Source organism: Marmota monax, unplaced genomic scaffold, assembly GCF_021218885.2.
Source record: "Marmota monax isolate L192 unplaced genomic scaffold, Marmota_monax_Labrador192_F-V1.1 WCK01_AAM20220418_F8-fsc00042, whole genome shotgun sequence".
Taxonomy (NCBI): Eukaryota; Metazoa; Chordata; class Mammalia; order Rodentia; family Sciuridae; genus Marmota; species Marmota monax.
The window spans coordinates 8,102,939-8,130,310 of record NW_026693008.1 but is presented as its reverse complement, the minus strand read 5'-3'; the positions used below and the strand labels follow the sequence as shown (position 1 = coordinate 8,130,310).

The 27,372-nt window shown below is 44.4% G+C and overlaps 1 protein-coding gene across 2 annotated transcripts in view; it reads left to right on the top strand.

Annotated features, from left to right (window-relative positions):
* The window catches only part of Abhd6 (abhydrolase domain containing 6, acylglycerol lipase), a 44,630-nt gene extending 18,630 nt beyond the window's left edge, over positions 1-26,000 (top strand). For both annotated transcript variants that reach the window (XM_046452967.2, XM_058582103.1), the window contains exons 3-10: positions 1,509-1,661; positions 11,062-11,218; positions 12,924-13,037; positions 14,434-14,566; positions 15,936-16,093; positions 18,463-18,517; positions 19,076-19,176; positions 24,899-26,000. In XM_046452967.2, coding sequence (XP_046308923.1) covers positions 1,543-1,661; positions 11,062-11,218; positions 12,924-13,037; positions 14,434-14,566; positions 15,936-16,093; positions 18,463-18,517; positions 19,076-19,176; positions 24,899-25,075 — 1,014 coding nt within the window. In that variant the 5' untranslated portion in view covers positions 1,509-1,542 and the 3' untranslated portion in view covers positions 25,076-26,000. The remainder of the gene's footprint in view (positions 1-1,508; positions 1,662-11,061; positions 11,219-12,923; positions 13,038-14,433; positions 14,567-15,935; positions 16,094-18,462; positions 18,518-19,075; positions 19,177-24,898) is intronic.
* The last annotated feature ends 1,372 nt before the right edge of the window (positions 26,001-27,372 follow it).

Sequence of the window (27,372 nt, the reverse complement as noted above, 5' to 3'; positions counted from 1 at the left end):
GTTTGAACTCACAATCCTCCTGCCTCAGCCTCCCAAGCCACTGGGATTACAGGCATGCGCCACCGCGCCCTGCTCCCCCAACTTCTTATGGTGTATTATTTTCAATAGGTTATATATTTATATGATAATTCAAAAGATTTAAAAAGCAAAAAACAAATCTCATATCTATCCCTGACATGCAGCTGCATGATTCCCCACCTTAAATGTAACCACCATTGCCAGTTTCTTTTATACCCATCCAGTGATATTCTGTGTGTATAAGCACACATGTCTATATGTCTATTCCATTTATTTATTTAAGGTTCTGTGTGCTTTTTATTTTTTATTATTAAAATTATTATTATCTTGGTACCAGGGATTGAAACCCGGAGGTGCCTAACCACTGAGCCATATCCTCTTTTATACTTTATTTAGAGACAGGGTCTCACTGATTTGTTTAGGACCACACTAAGTTGCTGAGGGTGGCTTTGAACTTGTGATCCTCCTACCGCAGCCTCCTGAGCTGCTGAGATTACAGGCATGTACCACCATGCCCAATTCCTCTTTTTATTTTTTAAAATTTCAAGTGTGTTGAGAGTAGAAGGAGTCATACCATATCATCCACCTGGATTCCCTAGTGGTTAACATTCCCTGTATTTGCTTTATTTCTTTCCCTCCCCCTCCACTTATATTTACATTACCTTTTCTCTTCTGAACTTTTAAAAGTGAGGAGCAGATACCATCATATGCCACTTAAAACTTCAGCAGGTACAGAAGAATGAGGTCATTTTTTGCTACACACATATATAGCCACAGCTTCTTTTTAAAAATATTTTATTTTTTAATTGTAGGTGGACATAATACCTTATTTTTTGTATGGTGCTAAGGATTGAACCCAGTGCCTCATATTTGTGAGGCAAATGCTCTACCACTGAGCTATAACCCCAACCCCATGGTTTCTTTATCATACTTAAGAAATACAGCATTAGCCAATGTAGCTGCGCACACCTGTAATCCCAGTGACTTGGGAGTGTGAGGCAAGATCGCAAGTTCAAGGCCAGCCTTAGCAATTTAGCAAGACCCTGTCTCAAAATAAAAAGGCTAGGAATGTAGTTCAGTGGTAGCACACCCCTGGGTTCAATGCCTGGTACCACAGACAGAATTGTAGCTGTGATAGAATAATATTATCTAATACTTAGTCCTTACTCAGATCTTCCCAGTTATCCCACAAGGTACCTTATAGTTTTGATTTTCCTTCTCTAAAAATGCAAGACCTGGACTGGGGATCTAGCTCAGTTGGTAGAGTGCTTGTCTTGCATGCACAAAGCCCTGGGTTCAATCCCCAGCACCTAAAAAAAAAAGAAGAAGAAAAAAAATACACAAGACCCTCTGAAGGATTCCTCATTACCTTTGGTTGTCTTGTCTGTCTGAAGCATTTGTCTGCTTTGCTTCCTCCTGATCTGTTCCTTTCTTGTGGATCTTTCACTTTTCCTCTCCGGAGAAGGTTTCAAAACCATTGCTCTCTCCAGCCCCTGCAGGTGTTGGCTGACCTTGAAGAACAGGATGGACCTGGATGTGGTGAACATGTTTGTGATCGCGGGCGGGACGCTGGCCATCCCCATCTTGGCATTTGTAGCCTCCTTTCTCCTGTGGCCTTCAGCACTGATAAGAATCTATTATTGGTAAGTTGATTATGTAATTGATGTTCTCAAGAGTACCATGATGTTATCTCCTCTGCCTGTCCCATTGTTCACCATCTGATCCTGAAATATTTCAAGCATGAAGAAAAGTTGAAAGACGTGCACTCTCCTGAATTCTGGGAGGGTTTGGGAAGAGTTGGTAGTTGCTTTTCATCAGGTTAATTCTTGCAGATTTCTGGTCTTACAGATTTCTGGTAACACTTTGCTCTTGAGGTCATCACAACCCCAGAGCCCCTGGCTGGCTATGAGCAAGGACTGTGCATGTCTGTGAGGCTCCTTTGGTGTTTTTCTCATCTCTGGATTCTGACCTAGCAGTGTCCTGGCAGGTGCATCGATGTCACTGAAAAATGAACTACAGCCAGGCGTGGTAGTACATGCCTGTAATCCCAGCGGCTTGGGAGGCTGAGACAGGAGGATTGTTGAGTTCAAAGCCAGCCTCAGTAACTTTTAATGAGGCACTAAGCAACTCAAAGAGACCCTGTCTCTAAATTAAAAAAAAAAAAGTTCTGGCGATGTGGCTCAGTCAGTTCAATCCTTGGTACTTAAAAAAAAAACAGTATTAGAAACTCCAGGACCAGTGAGAGGCATGTGTAGGGCAGAATGCCTTAGAGTTGCTCTAAATTATAAAGTGACAGAAAAAAGAAAGACATTTCAAAAATGTCTGACATTCTTGTTCCACCTGTTTCTGCCCTAAAAGAACTACTTGTTCTTTTCTTTTGTATTTTCTTTAGAGTAAGTCACCTTTTTTTTTTTTTAACCTCAAATTTATTCATTTAAAAAGTGATGTGCAAGACATGGTGGCACAAGTCTGTAATCCTGGCGCCTCGGGAGGCTGAGACAAGAGGATCACAAGTTCAAGGCCAGGATCAGCAACTTAGTAAGACCCTGTCTCCAAATAAAAAATAAAAAGGGCTGGGGATGTAGCTCAGTGACTAAGCACCCCTGGGTTCCATCCCCTGTACCAAAAAAAGAGAAGAAAAGAAAAAGGACCGAGGACATAGCTCAGTGGTAGGTAGAGTGCTCCTGGGTTCAATCCCTGGTCCAAAACAAAAAAGTGATAGAAATATCACCACTGTAAATTGCAAGCTTGCCCTGTGTACCATAAGCTGAAAGTTAGTATAAAAAAAATAAATAAAAAACACAGTGACATTAGAGAACCTTGTTAAGTTCTAGCCCTGATACTGTTGCGGGCCAAAGGCTCTGAGCCTCTTTTTTCCTTGGTACCTGGAATGAGAGGCCAGAAAGGTGGGGCTGCCCTGCACAGAGCCTTTGTCCTTGGGGGGAATCAGGTTAGCACTTGAAAAGGAAGCAACCTCTTCATGACTCTTTTCTTCCTGTCCATTTATCAAATAAACCTACCCCTCCTGCCACCATGGTAAAGTGGATACAGTTCCTCTGTGCTGGGTAAGCCCACTGGGGTTTAACTGGGACTTGGGGAAGGTAGAGGAGCTTTGGTAACTCCTGTGCACAGAAGACTGCTGTTGACTAGCCCTTCTTTCTGGCTCCCCTTGGTTTGAGTGTGGAATTTTCCACCTGCCATCAGGCTCTGATCCTGGAAAAGAAGCTAATTGAACAGAAGGCAGCTTTTCATCTTTTACTGTTTCACTGTCTTTAGGATGAGTAAGGAGTGGTGACCTCTTCAGAGGATCATCTAGGACCCTCTTCTGCATGGGCAAAAGCCTTTAGCTACTTAAATGGCAGTGCCCTTACAGTACTGGTAGCAGGAATTCTGGGTGGCCCCCAGATGGGGAGGCCAGGGATGTGCCCCCATCTCATGGCCCTTCCAAGGCACCGTGGGCTTCCACACACAAATGCCATTTTTTTGTTAAATCTAATTGGAGCTGAGAATGCAGCTCACTGATGTGGACTGTAACCATGGATATGGCTGCACACAGAGGTGTGATTATAAAAGGCTAATTCCACCCACCTCGTGGGAGGCCAGTCTCCATCCTGCCTTGGTCTCTCCACTCCCAGGCTCCCCAGGCTCTCAAGGAGAAGGCTGTCAGAGTAATTTTGATTTTTAAAGAGGAAAAATAAACTCATGGGAAATATTTCATCTTTATGTTGAATTCAAATTTGCATAATGTAAAATTCACCATGTTGAAGTAAATAGTTCAGTGGTTTTGTTGTTGTACAGTTGTTGCCACTATCTAATTCTAGAACTCTTCCACCTCCCCAAAGGAACCCCCATTCTGGTTAGCAGTCACGCTCAGTTGCTTTCTTTCCCCATCTCCTGGCAATCACTAATTTTTGTCTCTTTGGGATTTGCCTGTTATGTACATACACTATATGGCCTTTCTTTCTTTCACTTAGCATGTATTTTTAAGGTTTGTTCATTCCTGTTATAGCTGAATAATGTCTGTGCAGTGGTTTCTGTCCTCCACAATTCATGTTGAGGTTTGATTCCCACCATAACAGCACTGAGAGGTAGTGGAGCCTTTAAGAGGTGATTAGGTCATTAAGAGGGATTAGTGCAGTTCTAGAAGAGCTGGATTAGCTATTGCATGTCGGTGGGTTGTTATAAAGCAAGGCAGATCCTCATGTTTGTCTTTTCTGTACATGCCCATTTGCCCTTCTGCTTTTTGCTCAGTTGAAGCAGACAAAGCCCTCACCAGAAGCTGAGCAGAGGCCAGCACCATATTCTTGGACTTGCCCACCTCCAGAATCATGAATCACCAAAAAAAAAAAAAAAAAAAAAATCCCCACAAACCTCTTACCTTTGAAAATTACCCAATGTCAGATATTTTGTTATAAAAACAGAAAACAGACTAAGACAATATGATTCTACCACATTTTGTTTATCCATCCAACTGTTGATGGACATTTTGGATGTTGCCACGTTTTGTCTATTGTGAATCATACCGCATAGCAAAAAATTCATTTTTATTGAGCCCGGGGGCAATCCACCACTAAACTGCATCTTCAGCCCTTTTTATGTTTTATTTTGAGTCAGACTGGCCTCAAACTTGCAATCCTCCTGCCTCAGCCTCCCAAGTCACTGGTATTATAGGCATATACCTGGCTCAATGCATGTGATCTTAAAGCCTGCCCATTCTGGTTACCCAGCTCAGAGCAGTGGCCCAGCGACAAACACAATGCTCGTTATCTTGTGTACTCAAACACACAGGCCGAGAAGTCCCAGCTGGGTTGAAAAGGATGGGGGAAAAAATCCTGGAAAACCTTTCGGATCATGCCAGATGGTATTGTGACATGGAGATTATGATGACAGTAATAGCGCCCAGGATGCCATGGCAGAGAGCTGTCAGAAGTCCTGTGAGTGGCTTCCTCTGCTGTTCCGAAAAGCACAGCCTGTTTCCACCAAAGAAACTCACGACAGGTGACATTTATGCAGTGGTTGTCAGAGAATGAGCAACTTTACCCTTATATCCCTCAATCACAGCTATCCCAAAGGCCTTCCTCTGCTCAGCTGCCCATAATAAACTGGCGGACCTGGGTGAGTCAGGTGAAGTTTCAAGATTGCCAGACAAACAGGAACAGCAGGCAGCAGAGGTAGCTCCACACCCGAACACACCCCCACACCCCCACCCTGCCCTGCTGCCTGTCCCAGCACAAGGGCTTGGTGAGGTCATCTCAGCACGCGCTCCTGACTCCCTCTGGAATATTGGAGTACAGGGAGAGGTGTCCCTGGTAGTCCGCAGTAAGTCTTAAGATCAGTTCTCCTTGGATTAAATTGTCCCTCGTTTCCATAGTGACTGGAACCGTGAACCGTAGTTGCTCCTGCAGAAGGTGCCAGATGCTTTGCCGTGAGTTGACAGAGAAGCACAACTGGGGGTTCTGTAGCTATGGTGGATGAGCAGCTTCTGCTCCGTCAGAGACTATACTGACTTTCATTGCATAATGAAAATATCAGGGCTTCCCAGGGTGAAAAAGACTGAGATTTTTTTCTAAGTTTTTTGCTTTCCCAAAGAAACTTGTTTGTGCAATAAAGAAATCTTAGCAAATAATTTGCTTGTATACATACAAGAGAGAAGAATGGATAAGGGTCAGAAATGAAGAAATAAAACTGACACTGTTTGCACGTGGCAGGCTTGTATGCATAAAAAGTCTAAAAAAAATCTGTAGACAATTTATCGGAATTAATAGGTAAATTTGGCTAGGTTGCTGAATACAAGATAAGTAACCCCAAATCAGTTGCACTCCCATAGGCCAGCAACAGACAGAGAATGAGAGTGTCATGATACCATTTACCATAGTATCAACAATTATAAAATACTGAGGCTAAGTCTAGAGAACAATACGGAAGAATTCTACACAGAAAACTACAATGTATTCATGAGAGAAAGTTAAAAAGACCTAAATGAGGGCTGGGGCCATAGCTCAGTGGTAGAATGTTTGCCTAGCATGCGAGAGACACTGAGTTCGATCCTCAGTACCATAAAAATAAATAAATAAAACAAAGAGCATTGTGTCCATCTACAATTTAAAAAAAATTTTTAAAAATGACCTAAATGAATAGAAGAACAGACTATATTGTGGGATGGAAAACTTCTTATTATAGAGATGTCAGATTTCCCTACAGTGATCTGTGGATTTCGTGTACATGCATTTGAAATCCCAACAGGTTTTTTTTTTTAATGGATTTTAATAAGCTTATTCTTAAGTTTACAAGGAAAAGCAAAGGGCTAATTAAGCAAGATGATTTTGAAGGAGAACAAAGCTAGATGATTTATATTACTAGCTATCAAGACTATTTGTAAAGTTATAATAAATCAAGTCGTGTGAAATTAGCACAGAGGGGAGCAGATAGACCCAGAGAGTCTAGCAAGAGACGGAGATATGGGGTTTTGATTTTTTTTTTTTTTTTTTGCATGGTGGATCAAACCCAGGGCCTTACACATGCTAGTCAAGTGCTGTTCCACCAAAGTGCTCCAGCCCTGTCTGTCTCTGTCTGTCTCTGTCTCTCTCTTTCTCTCTCTCTCTCTCTCTGTCTTTGGTAACAGGGATGGAACCCAGAGACACTTAACCACTGAGTCATATCCCCAGCCCTTTTTCATATTTTATTTAGAGACAGGGTCTTGCTGAGTTGCTTAGGGTCTCACTAAATTGCTGAGGTTGATTTGAAACTTGCAATCCTCTTGCCTCAGCCTCCTGAGCCACCACGGGATTACAGGCCTGGACGCCCTGCTCCAGCCCTATCTCTTGATCTCTAACAAAGGTAGCAATGGGGTAAGTGGACTGGGTTAACTAGATATCCATGGAAAACAGCTTAATCTTGACCCCTTTAGTTGGCAGAATTACTAAGTTGGTTTCTCAAAGATGTCCCTCCCGAATCCCCAGGATCTATGATTCTGATGACATACCATTCCCATGGTTGTTATGTTATATACAGTTATGTTGTATATAGCTGATTTTAAAACAGGAGGATGTCCACATGGGCCTGATCTAATGACATTAACCCTTAAAAGCAGAGGGGCGCAAGCTGGTTGTGTTGGTGCACATCGGTAATCCCAGCGACTCAGAAGCCAAAGGCAGGAGGATGGTAAATTCAAGGCCAGCCCAAATGAGTGCTATCGAGTATGAGTTTCTTTCTTTTTATTGTGGAAAAATATACATGACATTTAAAAAATAAACGTGGGAAGATATGCAGAAATTGTAACCTTTATGCATTGCTGGTGTGACTGTAAAATGGCATAGTGACTGCGAACAAATTTAGTGTTTCCTCAGAACAGAAAACAGAATTAACATACAATCTAGCTATTCCACTCCATAGGTATATACCACAAAGCACTGAAAGTAAGGACTCAAACAATATTCATATGCTAATATTCATAACAGCAATCTTTAAAATAGTCAAAAGATGGAAACAAATGGCTGGGCATGGTGGCACATGCCTGTAATCCCAGAGGCTTGGGAGGCTGAAGCAGGAAGATTGCAAATTCCAGGCCAGCCTCAGCAATTTAGCCAGGCCCTAAGCAACTCAGTCACTTAGGGCCTGGCTAAGTTGCTGAGGCTGGCTTTGAACTCATGATCCTCCTGCCTCAGCCTCCTGAAATGCTGGGATGACAGGTGTGTGCCACCGCGCCCAGCTTGGGCTTCTTGATTAAGATCAATAGAGTCTTCAATGACTTCTGTCCCTGAAATAGGAGCAGTTTGGCTTCTTTACTAAATCTGGGAAAGAACTTGATCTTGAGACATTTATTCATCCCAACTTAATTCTTCTGGTTGTTTCTGTTCTGTAAAGTGGCAGCTAAGTCTAATCTCCAACTTTGTGAGTCAGAATTTACTATTATCATTCAACCAAAGAAGTTGGGCCACGGGGTTTTCCTTCTGGGCCATTGGCATCATTTTTTAGCTGGACCAACCGCTTAGAATCCTTTGGCCGTTCTTTCATTGAGGGTGTCATTTTAAGTTAATGAAAATATTTGTCCTTCTGCTCCCTGTTTCTGGAGCCATAGGTCAGGTTTTCCAGTACCAGAGAGCTCCACCTGGTGACGGGGTCCTTACTTGCCAGCCCTGGCTCTCTCCACCCTGGGTTCAGTTGGCCTAGCTGGCCACGCCCTGGCCTCTGCGGGTTTACACCTTTCCCAACGTCTTCAGCGAATGCTTGTTGAGTATCCAGTAGCTTGCTCAGGTCTCGCCTAGTCCAGAAGGGCTTCCCAGATCCTCCTTGATCTGTATGAGTTCTAGAGAATTAGAAGACTATTAAAAAGTAACGAAGAAAACACAAAAGAACCCATAATCCCTTGAATCATTTTCTTTAATTCCTCTGTTGTTCTTTCTGCCTCTCCCCCCCCCACCTTATCAGTGTATAATTCAAAATGTTTTAGCAGAATCAGAATCAGAATCCATAGTATAAAAAATTGGGTCCTGTTTTTTTTGTTTTTGGTTTTTGGTACTGGGGATTGAACTCAGGGGCACTCGACCACTGAGCCACATCTCTAGACCTATTTTGCATTTTATTTAGAGACAGGGTCTCACTGAGTTGTTTAGTGCCTCACGGTTGCTCAACCTGTCTTTGAACTCCTGATCCTCCTGCCTCAGCCTCCTGAGCTACTAGGATTACAGTTGTGCCCAGCGGGTCCTGCTTTTTACTTGAAATGATGTCATAGATATTTTTCCATATTATTGAATATTCTTTGAAAACCTTTTTAAATAACAAAAACACTACATTGTGTAGCTATTTAGTGATTTAGGTAATACATTTTCTATTAATGGACACTAAGATTAACATTGATTAACATTCTGATTTTATTTATTTTCTTTTTTGTTTCCTTTCCCCGCCCCCCTGTCTTTATTTTATTTATTTATTTTTTCATGCTAGAGATTGAACCCAAGAGCACTTTACCACTGAGCAACATCCCTAGACTTTTTGTATTTTTTTTTCTTTTAATACAGGGTCTCACTAAGTTGCAGAGGGTCTTCACTAAGTTGCTGAGGCTGGCCTCCGACTTGCAATCCTCCTACCTTAGTCTCCTGTGCCACCATGTCCAACTTCTTTTTCTAATTTTTTTTTTTTTACATTTTTTTTTAGTTGTCAATGGACCTTTATTTCTTTATTTATATGTGGTGCTGAGAATCAAACCCAGTGCCTCACACATGCAAGGGCTCTACCATGAGCCACAACCCCAGCCCATTCCTTTTCTAATTTTAATAACACTGTTTGAACATGTTAAAAAATTATTTTTCGGGGCTCAAGTGGTAGCGCGCTCTCCTGGCATGCGTGCGGCCCGGGTTCGATCCTCAGCACCACATACAAACAAAGATGTTGTGTCCACCGAAAACTAAAAAAAATAAATATTAAAAAAAATCTCTCTCTGTCTTTAAAAAAAATTATTTTTCTCAAGACTTCTGCTTATTTCCTTAAGACATTTTCTTTCTCATTTCTGGAAGTACAATCACTAAGTCAAAGGGCATGAGGACTGTTTTGTTTTGGTGGTGCTAAGGATCAAACCCAAGGCCTTGCATATGCTAGGAAGGTGCTCTACCACTGAGCTACAAAAGGTGTATCTTGTTGGGATTTTTTTTTTTTTTTTTTTTTTTTTGGTACCAGGGATTGAACTCAGGGGTTCTTAATCACTGAGCCACATTCTCAGCCCTTTTTATTTTTTATTTTAGGACAGAATCTTGCTAAGTTGCTGAGGCTGACTTTGAACTTGGGATCCTCCTGCCTCAGTCTCCCAAGCCCCTAGGATTACAGGCGTGCACTTCCATACCCAGTGAATTTTCTCTTTTAACCTTTCCTATATCCTTAGCACAATGCAACATTTCCCCATATTGTTGATGAAGAAATTGAGGTTCAAAATCATATAGTTAAAGCCAGGTGTGGTGGTACATGCCTGTAATCCCAGCAGTTTAGGATGCTGAGGAAGGAGGATCACAGGTTCAATTTAGTGAGACTGCAGGCAACTTAGACTCTGTCTCAAAATAAAAAAAGGCTCGGGATGTGCCTCAATGGTTAAGCACCCTTGAGTTCGATCCCTGGTACAAAAAAAAAGAAAGAAAGAAAGAAAGAAAAAGAAAAAAAAATGTATAGTTAGTAAATGAATGAGCCAGGATATGAATGAATGAAATGTTCACATTATGGTGCCATGATTTAGAATTTTGAAATATGCTCACTTCCTGATAAGGAGAGCTTTTAAGCTAGCCAACTTTATTGCATTTTTAATCTTTTGAGTAGGCAATGCACTCATTGAAAAATACCAAAAAGAACACAAAACTCTCCCTCCCACCTCTATTCTGTTCCACTTACTTCTCACCTCATTCTCTACCTCCGCTCTAGCTACTTGTCTTAATGATGCCTTTTTAGTGTTCCCACACTTTTGTGTGCAGATACAAGTAAATAAGACTCTAATTCCTTATTCCCCTTTCCCCTTATTTTTACACAAATGTTAAGACCAGTGGGTTAAGGTTATTTGCTTTTACAGGACTTTGCTTCTTTTTTAGTGCAAAGTACATCACAAAGTGAATCTCTGATTGAATTAATTATTTTTGATCTTGGAGAGCTTCTTCACATACAGAGTTCAGTTTGTTTCTATGGTAATTTCATATTGAAATTGATATGGGGCCAAACTGCACCACTGCCAAGTCTTATGTAACCAACAGAAGCCAAGCTTCAGCCCCCAGCCATATGTTGTGAGAATCAGAGCCAGAGGACGGGGGTGCACACGGTTCCCAGGAAAGAAGTTAGCCCTCTGGAGTCTCCAGAAATGTATTTTAGCAAGAGGTTTATTAAATGTGACCTGTTTCTTAAGAAAACACCTCTTTTCCCTTCTTAGTGCTCCTTGAGGTTGAAGTCCTGGGTGGTCTCCCAGACAGCAAGATCTGGGAGAAGTTTGTCCCACCACTAAGGAGGACATCTAGGGAGGACCTGAAGCCACTTACCAGAGCATGCTGCCTTCTGTTTACCTTTATCTCCCCTTAGGTACTGGCGGAGGACGTTGGGCATGCAGGTCCGCTACGTGCACCATGAAGACTATCAGTTCTGTTACTCCTTCCGGGGCAGACCGGGGCACAAGCCGTCCATCCTCATGCTCCACGGATTCTCTGCGCACAAGGACATGTGGCTCAGTGTGGTCAAGGTGCAGTTCCAAAGTCTTCTCTCTCAGATAGAAAGGGTTTCCACTTGTATGTGACATCATGGGCAATGCTAGAAAGCAAAGGGAACCCAGGACCGTGCAGTTCAAGTTCAGTCTCAAAATCAACACAGTGCCGTCTTCAAACTCTTTTGTCAGAAGAAGTCGATTGAGTTGAATATTATTTGTGAAACCTTAGAAAGCTTTTAACCTCGTGAATATTTGTTAAGGAAGGTTTCTGACCCAGGCTGGGATTTAAAAAACCATTTATTCCTTTTTTTTTTTTTTTTTTAATGGGTACTGGGGATTGAACTCGGGGGCCCTCGACCACTGAGCCACATCCCCTGACCTATTTTGTATTTTATTTAGAGACAGGGTCTCACTGAGTTGCTTAGGGCCTCGCTTTTGCTGAGGCTGTCTTTGAACTCACGGATCCTCCTGCCTCAGCCTCCTGAGCCGCTGGGATTACAGGGGTGCACCACTGCACCCAGCCATTTATTATTTTATACTCCAGGATACCTCTCTCTCCCCCTGCCTCATGCTGGTTTTGCTCCTTCCTCCCCTCCCCCACTTCTTCTACTTCTGCTTTTTTTTTTTTTTTTTCTTAGCCAGAGAAATGTTCTTGATCTGGCAGCTTCCTGGAATAGTTTTCCAACTCACTTTTTGCCCAGGTGTATGTGGTGTGGTGCGTGCTGTACTTGGTAAGAGTGAACAGCTAATGAAGGCTGGAGCTTGCAGAAGTCATGGGAGGGCAGCGGCATCCCAGGCTCCCACCCCCGGCAGGTATTATTTGGACTGAGAGGAAAAGGCTCACATAGCTTCTAGTGTCTTGGTCAATGGTACCTTCTAGTTCCAAACACCACCATGAAGACAGCCTCACTTCCTGTCCCCACCTCAGATAAACATCTTCTATGTGACTGGGTGTTCATTGTTGATAACTGATGTTTCTCAGTTTCCTGTTTAAAAGTGGTATCTTCTCTGCATGGAAGAGGTGGTTTAGGGTAACGATAGTCGCAAGAATTAGATCTTAGCTGGGCGCGGTGATGCACATCTGTAATCCCTGCGGCTTGGGAGGCTGAGGCAGGAGGATCACGAGTTCAAAGCCAGCCTCAGCAACTTAGTGAGGCACTAAGGAACTCGGTTGAGACCCTGTCTCTAAATAAAATACAAAATAGGGCTGGGGATGGGGCTCAGTGATTGAGTGCCCCTGGGTTCAATCCCCAGTACCAAAAAAAAAAGTATTAGACCTTAATGCCAAGAAAAAAAAAAAATTGAAACCAGCATCAGGGTAACCAGACATCATTTGGGGAAAACATTGCTTCTCTTGGCTCTGTAGATGGTCAGGTCTCTGGGAGGATAGAACCATCCTTCCTGTTTCCTTCGGTGGCTGTACAGCTAGAGTGAACTGTGGAAGGAAAAGGAAAGGAAGGTGGACGTGCTCAGCAGTGTCAAGGAAGAGCGGGAGAGAGCCTGCTGGCCTAAGCTCTGTCTCCTCTTCCCACTCCTCCCCGAGCCCCTTTCCATCTGTGTCTTAGTCCTTGGGGGCCTCTGCTCCCTGTGAGGCTCTGACCATGCTTATTCATAGTAGTCGGGTAAAACAGGCCCAAGAAAGGCTGTCCAGGTCTTGTCAAGACAGAGGGACCTCCCCAGCAAAGTGAGCAGACACCTTTTACACACCACACACTGATTCTCTGGGTCTCTGTATCCTTAGTTCCTGCCAAAGAACCTGCACTTGGTCTGCGTGGACATGCCAGGACACGAGGGCACCACTCGCTCCTCCCTGGATGACCTGTCCATAGATGGGCAAGTCAAGAGGATACATCAGGTAAGAAGGAGGCGCCCCACCCCCCACCCCCCAAATTTCCAAGACTGGGTCTTGCCCATCATCCCATGCCCAACCCTTAGGAGCAGGAAAGAGAATTTCACACTGACTCCTGACCAGTCTCCAGAACATTCTGTCTGCAAGTGATCACAAACCAAACAGATGAGGTCGTGGTCAGCTGTGGAGGGCTTGGGCTAATTACGTGCTGTTCTCCTCTAAGTGGACTGTGTCTGTGAAGAAGTACATTCTGAGCATTTTCTCAGCTCTTGGAAAAAGGAGTTGAGAATTCTTCAATTCTGTTTCCCTGTTTGGAGGTCTGTTTTTCTGCTCACCAGCTGCATGATAACAGCAGTAGCACCTCTGCCTAGCATCTGTCTCTAGCTTTCTCCCCCTGAGCTCTCAAGGTCATGGGGTCTCATGAGCCATTTCAGGATTGTGTAGCTCATAAGTTTCAGGTTAACATTAAGTATTTTCTCCAGATGAAGATATTGATTTAATAATGTCTGTCTCCTCTATTAAACCATGCGTTGTTGTTCTTATTATTATTATCTGCAGTATTGGGGATCAAACCCAAGGCCTTATGCATGCTAGTCAAGCTGTGTGCCACTGAGCTACATCCCGAGCCCATAAATTTTTTTAATAAGGTCAGGAACCTTATCTCTTTGACTCTTTGCTCTATCCCCAGCACCTGACCCTAGTTCCTTGTACAAAATATGTTTTTAGACAATAGGTGGATGGTTGGTTGGAAAGGACAGACTTTAAGTTAGGGCTGCAATTTTTTTTGGCTGGGAATTGAACTCAGAGGCACTCAACCACTGCTGCATATCCTCATCCCTGTTTATATTTTATTTAGAGACAGGATCTTACTAGGTTGCTGAGGGCCTTGCTAAGTTGCTGAGGCTGGATTTGACTTGCATTCCTCCTGCCTCAAATTCCCAAGCCACTGGGATGACACGTGTGTGCTACCACTCCTGGCCTAGGACCACAGTTTTTGTAAACAAAGTTAAACTGGAACACAGCCACGTTCATTTGCATAGGGATTGTCTCTGACTGCTTTTGTGGTGTAGCTGCAGAGCTGAAGACTAGGAACAACAGACTGTATGTCCCATGACACAGAAAATATTTACTCTCTTGACCTATATGGAAAAACTTACTGGCTTATTAATTAGGGGTATCCTTGAAGATTTATACCTAGATGGTCACTTGCCCTGGGTAAAGAGAAGTACATCCAGGCACCAGGCTTGTCTTGATAATGGATCTAGGAGGGTGTCAGACCTCTTATCAATAGCCATTCTCAGCTGTCCACAGCCATGTTCTGTTGGACGGGGGCCTCTGCACTGGAATTACCTTTGTCATCGTCTCAGCTGTATAACCACCTCCTTCTCGTTTCCCTTCCTAGTTTGTGGAATGCCTTAAGCTGAACAAAAAACCCTTCCACCTGATAGGCACCTCCATGGGCGGCCACGTGGCTGGAGTGTACGCGGCCTACTACCCATCGGATGTCTCCAGCCTGTGTCTCGTGTGCCCTGCTGGTGAGTCATGAGGCCGAACCTCCCTGTGAGAGACTGGAGCAGGGTGGGGTGAATCTCTGACCATCTTTTAAGATCATCTTTTTTTTTTTTTTTTTTTGGTACAGGGATTGAATCCAGGGGCACTCGACCACTGAGCCACATCCCCAGCCCTATTTTGTATTTTATTTAGAGACAGGGTCTTACTGAGTGGCTTAGCACTCGATTTTGCTGAGGCTGGCTTTGAACTTGTGATCCTCCTGCCTTAGCCTCCTGAGCCACTGGGATTAAGGCGTGCGCCACCGTGCCCGGATTAAGTGTTGCCCTTCTGTGTAATGCCAGCCACTGTGGACTCTCTCGTGTCATGCTTCAGGGTTATAGGAAAAAATGGGCAACCTCAAAGGGAATCAGTCTCAGCTGTGCCCTAATGCTCTTCTAGAGGCAGAAGGCCTATGTTCTGCCCCAAACCAGGGATAGCTCAAGAGAAGATTCACACACTCCCTATGCTTTGGGAGAGGACCAAGGGGGTCCAGGACAAGGGAAGAAGGAACAGTCCATCACTCCAGCCCTGAGTTTTCCTCCAACCTGTGGTGCCTCAGATAGCCTCTAAACGACACAGGTGTGCAAAGGGCACAGGCCAGGTGCTTCTAGGCTTGTTCTCATATTGTGTCATATGTAAGTGTTAAAATGCAGATTCTGCTTCAAGAGGTTGAGCCTCCTGCATTTTTTTTTGGGGGGGGGGGCGGTCCAGATGTTCCTGAGGCATGGACTTGTGTGAATAACCAGCCCTAAAATACCTTGAAGGATTTTTATTTTTTTCTGTGTTGCTCAGAGCATGGTTTTGACTTTGAACACACATGGCAGTGCCAATTAAAAAGAAATCTTGGGAGGCTGAGGCAGGATAATAGCTTGTTCAAAGCCAGCCTCAGCAATTTAGTGAGGTCCTAAGCAACACAGCGAGACCCTTCTCTAGATAAAATATAAAAAGAACTGGGGATGTGGCTCAGTAGTTAGGGAGCCCCTGGGTTCAATCCTTGTAGCAAAAGAAAAGAAAAGAAATCTACTGGTGAAAGAAACTGGAAATGTGTTAGCTTTTGGCTGCTGTTGAAAGTTGCCTACATAAAATGGGGGTTGGATGAGCTGGACGCAGTAACACATACCTGTAATCCCAGCAACTCAGGAGGCGGAGGGAAGAGGATTGCAAGTTCAAGGCCAGCCTTAAAAAAGCAACTTAGCAAAACTTTGTCTCAAAATTAAGGGAAAAAAAAAAAAGGACTGGGGCTGTTTATGTAACTCAGTAGTACTGTAGTATTGCACCCCTGGGATCAATCTCTACTACCGAAATAAAAGAAGGTAGATGTATTGTCCAGCTGTTTGGGTTTAAATCCCACAGGTTTGCAGTATTCAACTGATAATCAGTTTGTACAACGACTCAAAGAACTGCAGGACTCGGCCGCCATGCAGAAGATTCCCTTGATCCCGTCTACCCCAGAAGAGATGAGTGAAATGCTCCAGCTCTGCTCCTATGTCCGCTTCAAGGTGCCCCAGCAGGTAAGGTGGTCTCAGCATGACGCTCTTGCCCTCTACGTGGGGCTCTGGTGGTGAACGCCAGCTTCCCTGCTCCATCTGCTCATCTACAAGTAAACAAAAAATTAAAAATTTAAACGAGTTTTAGAAAGGAAATGAAGATCGTGTGTTGATTAAAAACAGAGGGACATGGATATCTCTAATAATCCTCTGTGAGGAAACCCCTTGTGCTGTATTGGAAAAGGCATACAAGTTCAGGGCTAGGGAAGGAGAGCAGATGGCTGGAGCTGAGAAAGAATGGGTTGTGATAACATTGGAAAGGGAAATGGGGACTAAATCAGATTCTCAATTAAAAAAAGAAATCTATTATGAGTTGTCAGGCATGGGAAATTTTTAAGACAAAATAAATGGCACTTCCAAAATCTTTCCTTCCCAGGAGAGCAGAAATACCCAACATGGCTCGCTGTGCCATCTTGTGATTGTATTCACTTGTCTGTGTCATCTACTCTAAGCTCTTAAGATCAGGGACTTTGTCTTAATTGGTTGTTCTGTCCCTAGATCTTAGCACAGTGCTTGCATGAGGTAGGTCCTGGGTATAGAGAGGATTGACCGATGCTTCCATAGGATGCCTTGACAATGTAGGGATAGAAAATTCGTGGATGGGTGGATGTAGGAATGATGGATACATAGCTCATGCATGATCTATATGTGCATGATCTCTGAAGGTGCACGTATAGATGAATTAGTGGCTGAATGGTTGGTTGGATGGGTTGCAGGATGTGCGGATACTGCAGGAATGGAAGATGGATGGATTAATGAATCCAGGATGGGATAGACACAGGAATATATGACTCAGGGAAGTGGGGTGGATGGATTCATCCATCAAGCAAGCAGAGGTGAAGGATGGACGGATGCAGGATGGTTAGAGGCAGGGGTACAGGATGAATAGCAGAACAAAGAAAATGTCTGATGCCAAGCACAGTATTGTGCAAAAAATTTTCATTGGTCTCACTTCAGCCTTTTTATTTCTAAAACCATTCAGATTCTAGTCATGCTCCAAGAGGTCGGTTTAGTCAAAGCAGCCATGAGTGGTTCTTTCCAGCTTCAGTCAGTGCACAGGACTCCAGAGAGAATACATTTGAGGGACTAGCTATGTTCCCAAGTAGATGAGAGGAGTAGCAGCTGCTCGTGTGAACCCTGTACTCTACCTATGACTCCTGAGGCAGAGGAAGTGGAGGACTGTGTTCCTTCTGGCTATAATAATATTATTATTATTGGTCCCAGGGATTGAACCCAGAGGCGCTTAACCACTGAGCCACATCCCAGTCCTTTTTTATGTTTTATTTAGAGACGGTCTCCCTGAGTTGCTTAGCGCCTTGCTAAGTTGCTCAGGCTGGTTTTGAACTCGCGATCCCCCTGTCTCAGCCTCCTGAGCCCCTGGGATTTCAGGCGTGTGCCACTGTGCCCAACCTGGCCATGGCCACTTCTTTGGGTCAGCAGACTAGGTGCAGGTGATTTGGCCTGTCCACATTTGCTGCCACCCTTACCAGTCCTCAGCAAGGAGGGCAAAGATGATGCTAAATGATGAACAGAGCAGTATGAGACCCTCTCCAGAATTTTCTCAATAGATTATTTCTTCATTGTTAATATAAGCCCTTTATCCCCAATGTTTCAATTTTTAAAAAAAGTTTTATATTTGGATATCACTGAATAATTCCTTGATATTATATTCATCCTCATTGCATCGTGAGCTAAGCAGAGAATTTCTCAAGATAAAGCAGCTGTCAGGCCATGTTAGCTGTCTTTTCTATCCTGCAGGGGACCTTGGGCTTCACAGTATTACCCAAGTTCCTCCCTAATTTAAAAGAAAAGCCTTTTAATATCCCACTCCTCACTGCATTGTATCATCATGAGAATTTGTAGGACCTGCCTTTGGCAATGCAGTAAATTGCTAAATTTTCTTCCCCTTTTGTAGTGAAGATTTTCTTCCTCTTTTGTAGTGCTAGGGACTGAGCCCAGGGTGCGTGCTGGGCAAGCACACAACCATCGAGCTGCATCCCCAGCACTTTTAATTTAATTTGTTTATTTTTTAATATTTATTTTTTAGTTGTAGTTGGACATAATACCTTTATTTTATTTATTTATTTTTATGTGGAGCTGAGGATTGAACCCAGGGCCTTGCCCATGCTAGGTGGGTGCACTACCGCTGAGCCACAACCCCAGTCCCATTTTAATTTTATTTTGAGACCCAGTCTCGCTCAGTTGCCCAGGATGGCCTTAAACTTGCGATCCTCCTGCCTCAGCCTCCCTAGTAGCTGAGATTACAGGTGTGTGCCACCGCCCCCGGCTCTGAGTCTTCTCTTGCCATCTAACTTTGGGCTCTTTATCCTCAGATCCTGCAAGGCCTTGTCGATGTCCGCATCCCTCATAACAACTTCTACAGAAAGTGTAAGTAGCCCCAGCTTTCAGCTTGGAACGTACTGGAAGTCACGCTTCATGACTGGCTGCCTTTCATTTCTTAAACCTCTGCAACTTTGAACGTTTCCTGGGCCCCTGAGGAGAGGAGGTAGTATCCTGGACTGGATGATCTCTTGTCTGTACTGCAGTGTCCCCAGGCACAACCTGGCATACAATTTTTTTTAAATTGTTTTTTATTTGGTCTTTTTAGTTAGACACAACAGTAGAGTGTATTTTGACATATTATACTCACATAGAATATAACGTCCCATTCTTGTGGTACGTGATGTGGAGTTTCACTGGTTGTGTATCCATATATGAACATAGGAAAGTCATGTCTGATTCATTCCCCTGTCTTTCCCATTCCCATCCTCCCCACCCGCACTCCACCCTGTCCAATACGGTGACACCCCCCCCCCCACACACACACACACACACAGAGCCCATCTTTTGTGAGTCAGCATCTGCATATCAGAGAGAACATTCAGCCTTTGGTTTGTTTGCAACCAGGCATACACTTAACTCCGTTTTCCTTTTGGTCTTGACAAGTGTTTTTAGAAATCGTCAATGAAAAGTCCAGATATTCTCTTCATCAGAACATGGACAAGATCAAGGTCCCGACACAGATCATCTGGGGGAAACAGGACCAGGTATGTCATAGGGCCCTGCAGAAGACTTGCCTTGAGGAAAAGCAATTTTCTGCTATCAGGAGAGGCGGCGGATAGCCATGCCACGTGCCAGGGGGCATAGTTCCCTGATTCACGAGTAGTGACATTTGATTTTTAAAATAAAAGGCAATTTAAAATTTCTTTTTTTATATATCATACTTATATTATTAATAACAAATCTTATTAAACCTCTACCTATTTTCTGTAAATCATTCTCTTTTTAAAAATTTTTGAAATCTGTTTTAATTAGTTATATATGACAGTAGAATGCACTTCGATACATCATATATAATGGAGTATAATTCCTCATTCTTCTGGTTGTACATGATGTAGAATCCCACTAGTCTTATAGTTATATACGCACATAGGATAATAATGTCTGATTCTTTCTACTGTCCTTCTTACCCCCTCGCCCCCTCCCCTCCCTTCACTCTCCTTAAAATTATTTTCATCACCTCTAGTCCCAGCCACTTGGGAGGCTGAAGCAGGGGACCCCTTGAACCTAGGAGTTGGAGCCCAGCCTGAGCAACTTAGCGAGATCCTGACTTGAAATATAAAGTGAAAAAGGTCTGGGCTGGGGGTGGAGCTCTACAGTCCCAGGAGTCCAATCCCCACTACTGCAAAAAAAAAAAAAAAAAAAAAAAAAAAAGGGCGGGGGAGAATATGGGAATAAATTTTAATAGGTTCTATCAGTTTGGTAGGCAAAGTACCATAGCCTCAGCAACTTAAACAACAGAAGCTTATTGTCTCATAGTTCTAGAGGCTAGAAGTCCAAGATCAGGGTGTCAACCATGTTGGTAATTTCTGTGGGCCCAGAGGGAGAATCTTCTGCTGCTTTCTGGCCTCTTTGGCATTCCTTGGCTTATACATACATTCTTCTCATTTCTACCTTCATCTTCACATGGGATTCTGTCTGTGTGGCTGGCTGGCTCTCTGTCCAAATTTCCCCTCTTTATAAGAACACCAGTAGCTGGGCACGCATGCCTGTAAATCCAGCAGCTTGGGAGGCTGAGACAGGAGGATCGTGAGTTCAAAGCCAGCCTCAACAACTTAATGAGGCCCCAAGCAACTCAGTGAGATCCTGTCTCTAAATCAAATATAAAAAAGGGCTGGGGATGTGGCTCAGTGATTAAGCACCCCTGAGTTTAATCCCACCAGTCCTATTGAATTAGGGCCACCCTGTATCCACATTTTAATTAATTACATCTGTAATGTCTCTGTTTCCAAATAAGGTCACATTCTAAGGTACTGGGAGTTAGGGCTTTAATATATAGGTTTGTGAGGGGCACAATCAGCTGATTAACAGGCTCTGCAAAGAGATTCTGATTGACACTTCCAGAAGCTCCTTTTCTAACTGCTATTTAGAAATCATGTCTTACTGAAAGTTCTTCAAAATGTGCAAAGCAAGAGGAGGCAATGAGAAATGAAGCCTTTAGAAGGTCTACAATGCAGGCAGAGTGATATTGTCTGCTCAACAGTATGCTATTGAATATTATGAGAAAGGATATTGAAGTTATAGTCAGTTTTCTGTTGCTGTAATAAACTGCCCAAGACCAGGTAGTTTATAAAGACTGAAAGTCTATTTGGCTCAATTCTGGAGGCTGGGAAGTCCACACGCAGGGTACCAGCATCTGCTCAGTGTCTGGGGAGGGTCTTCTTGCTGCTTTATAACATGGTACAGGGTATCACATGGTAGAACAGAGCACGCATACTAGACACAGCTCACTTTTATTTATTTATTATTTGATTTGGAGACAGAGTCTCACTAAGTTGCCCACGGTGGCCTCAAACTTGCAATCTTCCTGCCTTCGACTCCCAAGTAGTTAGAATCTCAGGTGTGTGACACCACACGTGGACCTAAGTCACCTCTATAACAAAATTATTCGCACGGCACTGAACTTACTCCCATGGCAGTGATACTAATTTGTTAATGAGGATACAGGATAAAGTTTCCAACCCATGAACTTTTGGGGACACATTCAACCCACATTAGGCTCTGACATAAAAACCATCGTTGTGAGCCCGGTCAGGGCTATGAAAGCAAAGATAGGAGGTCAGGCTGCAGTCCCAGAGGCCCACGAGTGCACAGATGGCCCAGGCAGAAAACACTGGAAGGAGAAGTCAGCTGTGTGCTCATGGTGCGTGCGAGGAGGCAGGGGATGGTGTCTCAGGGCAGCCAGGTGCTGCCAAAGATGCACAGCACAGGAATGGGAGCAGAGAAAGGAGGAGGGTCTCCTTTCTGCCGCAGCCAAGGGACTGAAAGAAGCTTTGTGCCTCATTAGAGAAGTGGGATCCAGGCTCGGCCAGAAGGGAGTCACTTGATCAGAGACCAAAACCAGAACAATGAAGGCCTTTCTTCATTGTGAGAATCTCAAAGGTGGATCGGGGCTCTCGGGGGGGCCAGCAGGGAGAAGCTGTGACTCGTGGTCCTACAGAAGCCAGAGCGCTGGCCTTGGGGGCAGCAAGTCTCCATTCCAGCCCTGCCTTTGCTCTTCATTAGCCTGTGACCTTGAGCAGGTCACCCAGCCCCTCCAAATCGAGGGTGTCTCTTCCACTGCTGGGGTTTTTGTGAGGCTCTCATGAGCTAATGTGTGTTGCAGTAGTCTTTCTCCAGTTATCAAAGAACACATGATTTATTACACATGTCCTTTGCCTCAACTCATGGTCCAGAATTTTCTCCCAGACTCTCGAGATTCATTTTGCTCCAGGGAAAGAGCCCAGCATTCCATGGGTCTGCCACAAATGATATGATCAAGTCCCTTACTTTTCATGGACCATCCCAGGACCGAGGCCAAACAGCAGAGGGGACAGGGGCCCTTTATTTCATGAACTTTTTGTTCTCTGGCTCTTCTTCTGCTCTGTCATCAATAGTTGGTGTTATAGCACCCATCCCTGTCAGGCTGAATTCAGCCTCTCTCTTTTTTGGACCCCTATCACCTGCAGCTCTACTGCCCAACCAGAGGGGAAGCTGGGTGCACTGCCATCTGTGTGAATAGGGCCTCCTGGATTTGGGCAATAGACAACCTGCACAAGTGAACCTGACCGCCCTTATGTCTCTTCTCCCTGCTGGCACGTGCCTAGTAGGCAGGAGACCCAGAGTACACAGTGAGTGAGCAAGCAAGAAAGTGAGTGAACGAACTAGCAGAGGGACAAACCCATCAGCTAACTGCCAACATGTCTGAAGTCAGTTAACAGATATTTATTGAGCACCTACTATATATCTGATACTATATAGGCCCAGGAGAGACTAAGACAGGACCCTGCCCTCTGGCAGCTTATGATCTACCAGCCACTGTAATATATGACAGGGTTAGAACATGGGTGAGATGACAGAGATGTATCATGCAAGTTCCAGGGTTGGATCTTATCTATAATTATAATTTTAGGGGGCGAGGGGTTTACCAGAAATTGAACCCAAGTGGTGCTTAACCACTGAGCCACATCCAGCCCTTTTTTATATTTGATTTAGAGACAGGGTCTTGTTGAGTTATTCAGGGCCTTGCTAAGTTGCTGAGGCTCACTTTGAACTCACAATTCTCCTGCCTCAGCCTCCTGAGCCACTGGGATTACAGTTATGTGCCACCACTCCCAGCTCATATTTATAATTTCTATAGTTTGCTCATCATGCATTTTTTGCATGTGTTTATTTTATAAAATATTTTAAATTTTTCATCTTGATTGCTGAGTATTCTGATGCCCATTTAAATTTTGTGCCCCTGGTGAATACCTCATTTGGCTCACCTCGTTCTGTCCCTGGCCTAGGATAGAATGGAGGCAAGATTTTTTTTTTCTTTGTCATTTATATGAATAATCTGTTTGAGAAATTGCTGCTCTGATTCTGCAATTGTGCATATCTCATCAGGGCCCATTGAGCAATTTCACATGGGTGGCAGTGGAGAATGCTGGTTTTGTAATGCCAGCTAGCGTAACAGTGCCTAAACCAGAACTCACATGGGGATTTTGCCCTTGAGTTGTGGTTTCTGGTTTCTCAGCAGGATGCAAGTTCCTATCTTCTCCATCTGCATTCCCTTTCAGTATTTTTCCATATCACTGAGCTTCACTCCTGCCCAAATAGTGAGACCACAGCAGAAATGTCCAAGCTCCACTGGCTGCTCCCCTCCCCCTGGGCTCTGTATTCCCTGATCCTTTCCCTGGGTGCTCTGTAGTGCTCCTTTCCCTGGCTGAGGCTTCTGCCCACCTTGCTTCTGGGTGGGTAGAAAACCTTCATTTCCAGGCACGGTGGTGGCTCAGGCCTGTAATCCTGACAACTCAGGAGGCTGAGGCAGGAGGATCATGAGTTCAAGGCCAGCGTCAGCAATTTAGCAAGGCCCTCAGCAACTCAGTGAGACCCTGTCTCTAAATAAAACATTAAAAGGAGTGAGGATGTGGATCAGTGGTCGAGTGCCCCTGAGTTCAGTCCCTGATACAAAAAAACAAAAAACTTCATTTAATAATCTGGGTGGATGAGACTAAAGCTCGAAAACAAAAAAATGCTAGAGTAGCTGGGCATGGTGGAGCACACCCCTAATCCCAGCGGCTCAGGAGGCTGAGGCAAGAGGATCGAAAAGTTCAAAGCCAGCCTTGGCAACTTAGTGAGGACCTAAGCAATTCAGTGAGACCCTGTCTCTAAATAAAATATAAAAAAGGGCTGGGGATGTGGCTCAGTGGTTAAGAGTGCCCCTGAGTTCAATCCCCAGTAACAGAGAAAGAAAAGAGTGCTCAAATTGGGTGGCCTCTTTGCTTTTGCCATTAAGGTTGGAGAGGAGGGGCCCTCTTGTCTGGGATGAGTTGCAGGTGAAGGCCATTAAGAGAGGGGCAGTGAACGCAGATCCTCCAAGTAAGGACGCTGGGAGGGAGATCACCAGATTGGCATAAAGGTAAGGGAGAGGAAAATGAGAGCAAATGAGTTGTTTGAAAAGCGTGAGCCCTGGAAAAGTGCTGGCTTTCATGCTGGAAAAGCACTCCCTCTTATTCATCAACCTCAGGTCTGGGTCACACAGCCCTGGGGATCCCTGAAGCTTCTTCCAAAGAGGGACCCCCTGCTCGTGGTAATAAGCACTCACCTCTTCCTGCAGTTGGGGCTGCCTTACTCCAGCTGTAAGGCTGGCTGCTCAAGTCACTCCCCTTTACCCAGCCCCTGGCTCCCAACCAGCATAACAGTGCCCAAACCAGAACTCAGTGCCTGGAGTGATGGCCTGCCTTCTGCCCCTCCCTACTTTCTGCATGCTCTGTCTTGCCACCTTGCTCCTGGCTGACCCTGTGCTTTCCATGACTTCTCGCCCTCCTCCTCATTCCGTGAAGAACCCGCTCCCCCCGCTTTCTTGCAGGATTCAGTAAGAACAATGTCTTCCTCTTCTCGGCTCCTCCCCTGGGCTGCCAGCCTCCAGGATCCTCCCCTAGCAGAGCCACTGTCACATCATTCTGCATTTGTTTGTTGACCTGTCTGCCTCCCCACCAGACCATAACCTCCTCCCAGAAGGCACTGTGTCCCTTCCACCAAAGTCTCATTGGCCGTGAGCTAATTCTTGATACCGGGTCGCAGAATCAAACAGGAGACATGCTGGTCACTTCCACCAGGGCGCCATCAATGGCACCCTGAAGTGACTTGGTCCTTCCGTTGGTCCCAACAACCTGACCCCTGCCAGGTCTCAGTGGGAATGGTCTTCACAGAGTGTCCCGTCTCTCTCCCTCCCTCTCCGGGCAGGTCCTCGATGTGTCTGGGGCAGACATGTTGGCCAAGTCGATCGCCAACTGCCAAGTGGAGCTTCTAGAAAACTGCGGGCACTCGGTGGTGATGGAGAGACCCAGGAAGACGGCCAAGCTCATCATCGACTTTTTCACTTCTGTGCATAACGCAGACAACAACAAGAAGCTGGACTGAAGCCCTGGCCTGCAGCCTGCATCCGGCACTCGGCATCCACTCCCGTCCCCAGAACCTGACGCGGCCACCACTCTCAGGGATCCTGCCCCAAATGCGGTCGGAGCGCCAGTGTCCCTGAGGAATCCAGTCCCCTTTTCCCAGTATCCTTGGATCCACAGAGCTTCAGGGGCCACAAGGAAACCCTCCAAGATCTTTTTCCCAAAATGGAAACTAACATGGAACAAAATCAGAACACCCAGCCATGAAGTCTCCTGAGAATTCTTCAGGTTCGAAGAGGCCATCTGGGACCATTGTCATCCAGGACGTTTTCTTTAGGAGGTTCCTCACACTGGGACTCGAGAGAGATTTGTTGCTTCAGATATATTCCCCTGCATGGTCAGTGGCTTCTGTAGGAGAATTAGTCCTCATTCACCGAACCCTCTTGTCTAGGTCTAAGATAAGGTGTTGCACAGAGGCCCATCTGTGAATGTGCCCATGAGCCACAAGATCAGGGAGGAAAATGGCATGTGCAGAGAGCCACAGCTCTAGCTTGGCCGGCCCTCAGAACTGCCTGAGCAGCAGAACAACACGTGGGTGGTTTGTTTGGCACCCATGAGCAGGTATGCAGGGAGTGAACCCAGAAGAGTCGCAGAAGGAAGAGCACCTGGTAGGGTGGGTTTCTTAGATATAATTTATTATTTCCAAAAATAGGACTAATAAAGCAATAATGTTCTAAACATCTATCTAAATAATCAGACCCGAGTTCCACCCACAAGCGACTTGTGAGCCTCTTTTCTATTTTGCTGTGCTACTGAAAACCCTTGGATGTAAAATACTAGTTTGTTAATGAATTCTGTGAATTCTGTGAACAGTAACGTGATTGAAAATTGAGTCTAAACAGCTGTAAAAGTGACCACAATGATGTGAAATAAATAAGTCTAGATCAGCTGCTTGCAGGTGGTTTCTATTTCTGAGCTCCTAAGTAAGTGCAATGTTGGTGGATTTTCTGTTCACCTTAGAATATGTTTTTAAAATAAGGCATTAGGGATAGGGATATATCTTCGTGGTGGTATATGAGATATAGCTATGGGATATAGCTATGCCTAGGGTGTATGAGGCCCTGGGTTTGATTTCCAACACTGGGAAAAAATGATAACAATAAAGGAAGGCTTGTTCTACAAGCTTTGGAAGCCTTTGCTCGGATGATTGATTAGTTTCATTTTAAGAAATCATATTTGCAGTCAGCTATGGTGACACATTCCTGTAATCCCAGCTACTTGGGCTGCTGAGGCAGGAGGATTGCAAGTTCAAGACCAGCCTGGGCAAGCTGTCTCAAAAAATAAAAAGGGCTGGGAATGTAGCTCAGTGGTAGAGCACCTCTGGGTTCAATCCCCAGTCCCTCAAAAGAAAAGGAAGAAATGATGATTGCAGTTTTTATTCAAGTAAAATTCTACATCAAAAACAGAAATCATCAAACTATTCCTTTTGACTCGCTTCTGTTGCATTTAGAAACCCTAAACTCAGGAGCTCTAGTCTTTCAAACCTTTTAGAGAGTCTACAACCAAATAGTTCTGGAAATAAAGCAAGATGAACTTTAGAGTTTAAATGAGCATTCAGGAAGTGGTCTGAATATTTTAAATTTTTTTTAGAGAAGAGTAGAATATGGATCTTAAGAAGACACAATAATGTAACATCAAACTTGTGGGATGCAGCTAAAGCAGTATTCAGAGGGAAGTTCATAGGTTTAAGTACATATATTTAAAAAGAAGAAAGGCAGAAAGTTAATAAGTTGAACTTCAATCTGAAGAAGGTAGGAAAGAAATACTAAGTCAAAACCAGAAGAAAAAGGAAATAATAGAGATGAAAACGAAAATCAACAGACTAGAAAAGAAAGTAGATCATAGATATTTTACTTGTTCTAATCTCCTACTGTTACCAAGAATTTCATGGGAGAGGGGGTCCTTCTAGGCAGGTCTGAGTGGGTGAGAGATGGTTTCCTCGGGATCACTGAAGAAGCCCCAGATTTGGGATCAGTATCAGATCAGCAGCCTTCCTGAGTGAAAGAATTCTTGTCCTCCGGGTTAAATACCACTGAGGATCACATCCGAAGGAATCTCTAAACTGGGTGTGGTAGCACATACCTGTAATACTAGTGGCTCAAGAAGATCCCAAGTTTGAGGCCAGCTTCAGCAGCAACTTATTGAGGCCCTAAGGACTAAGCAAGATCCTGTCTCAGATTTAAAAAAAAAAAAAAGGGTTGGGTATGTGGCTCAGTGGCTAAGCATCCCAGGGTTCAATCCCCAGTACCAAAAAAAAAA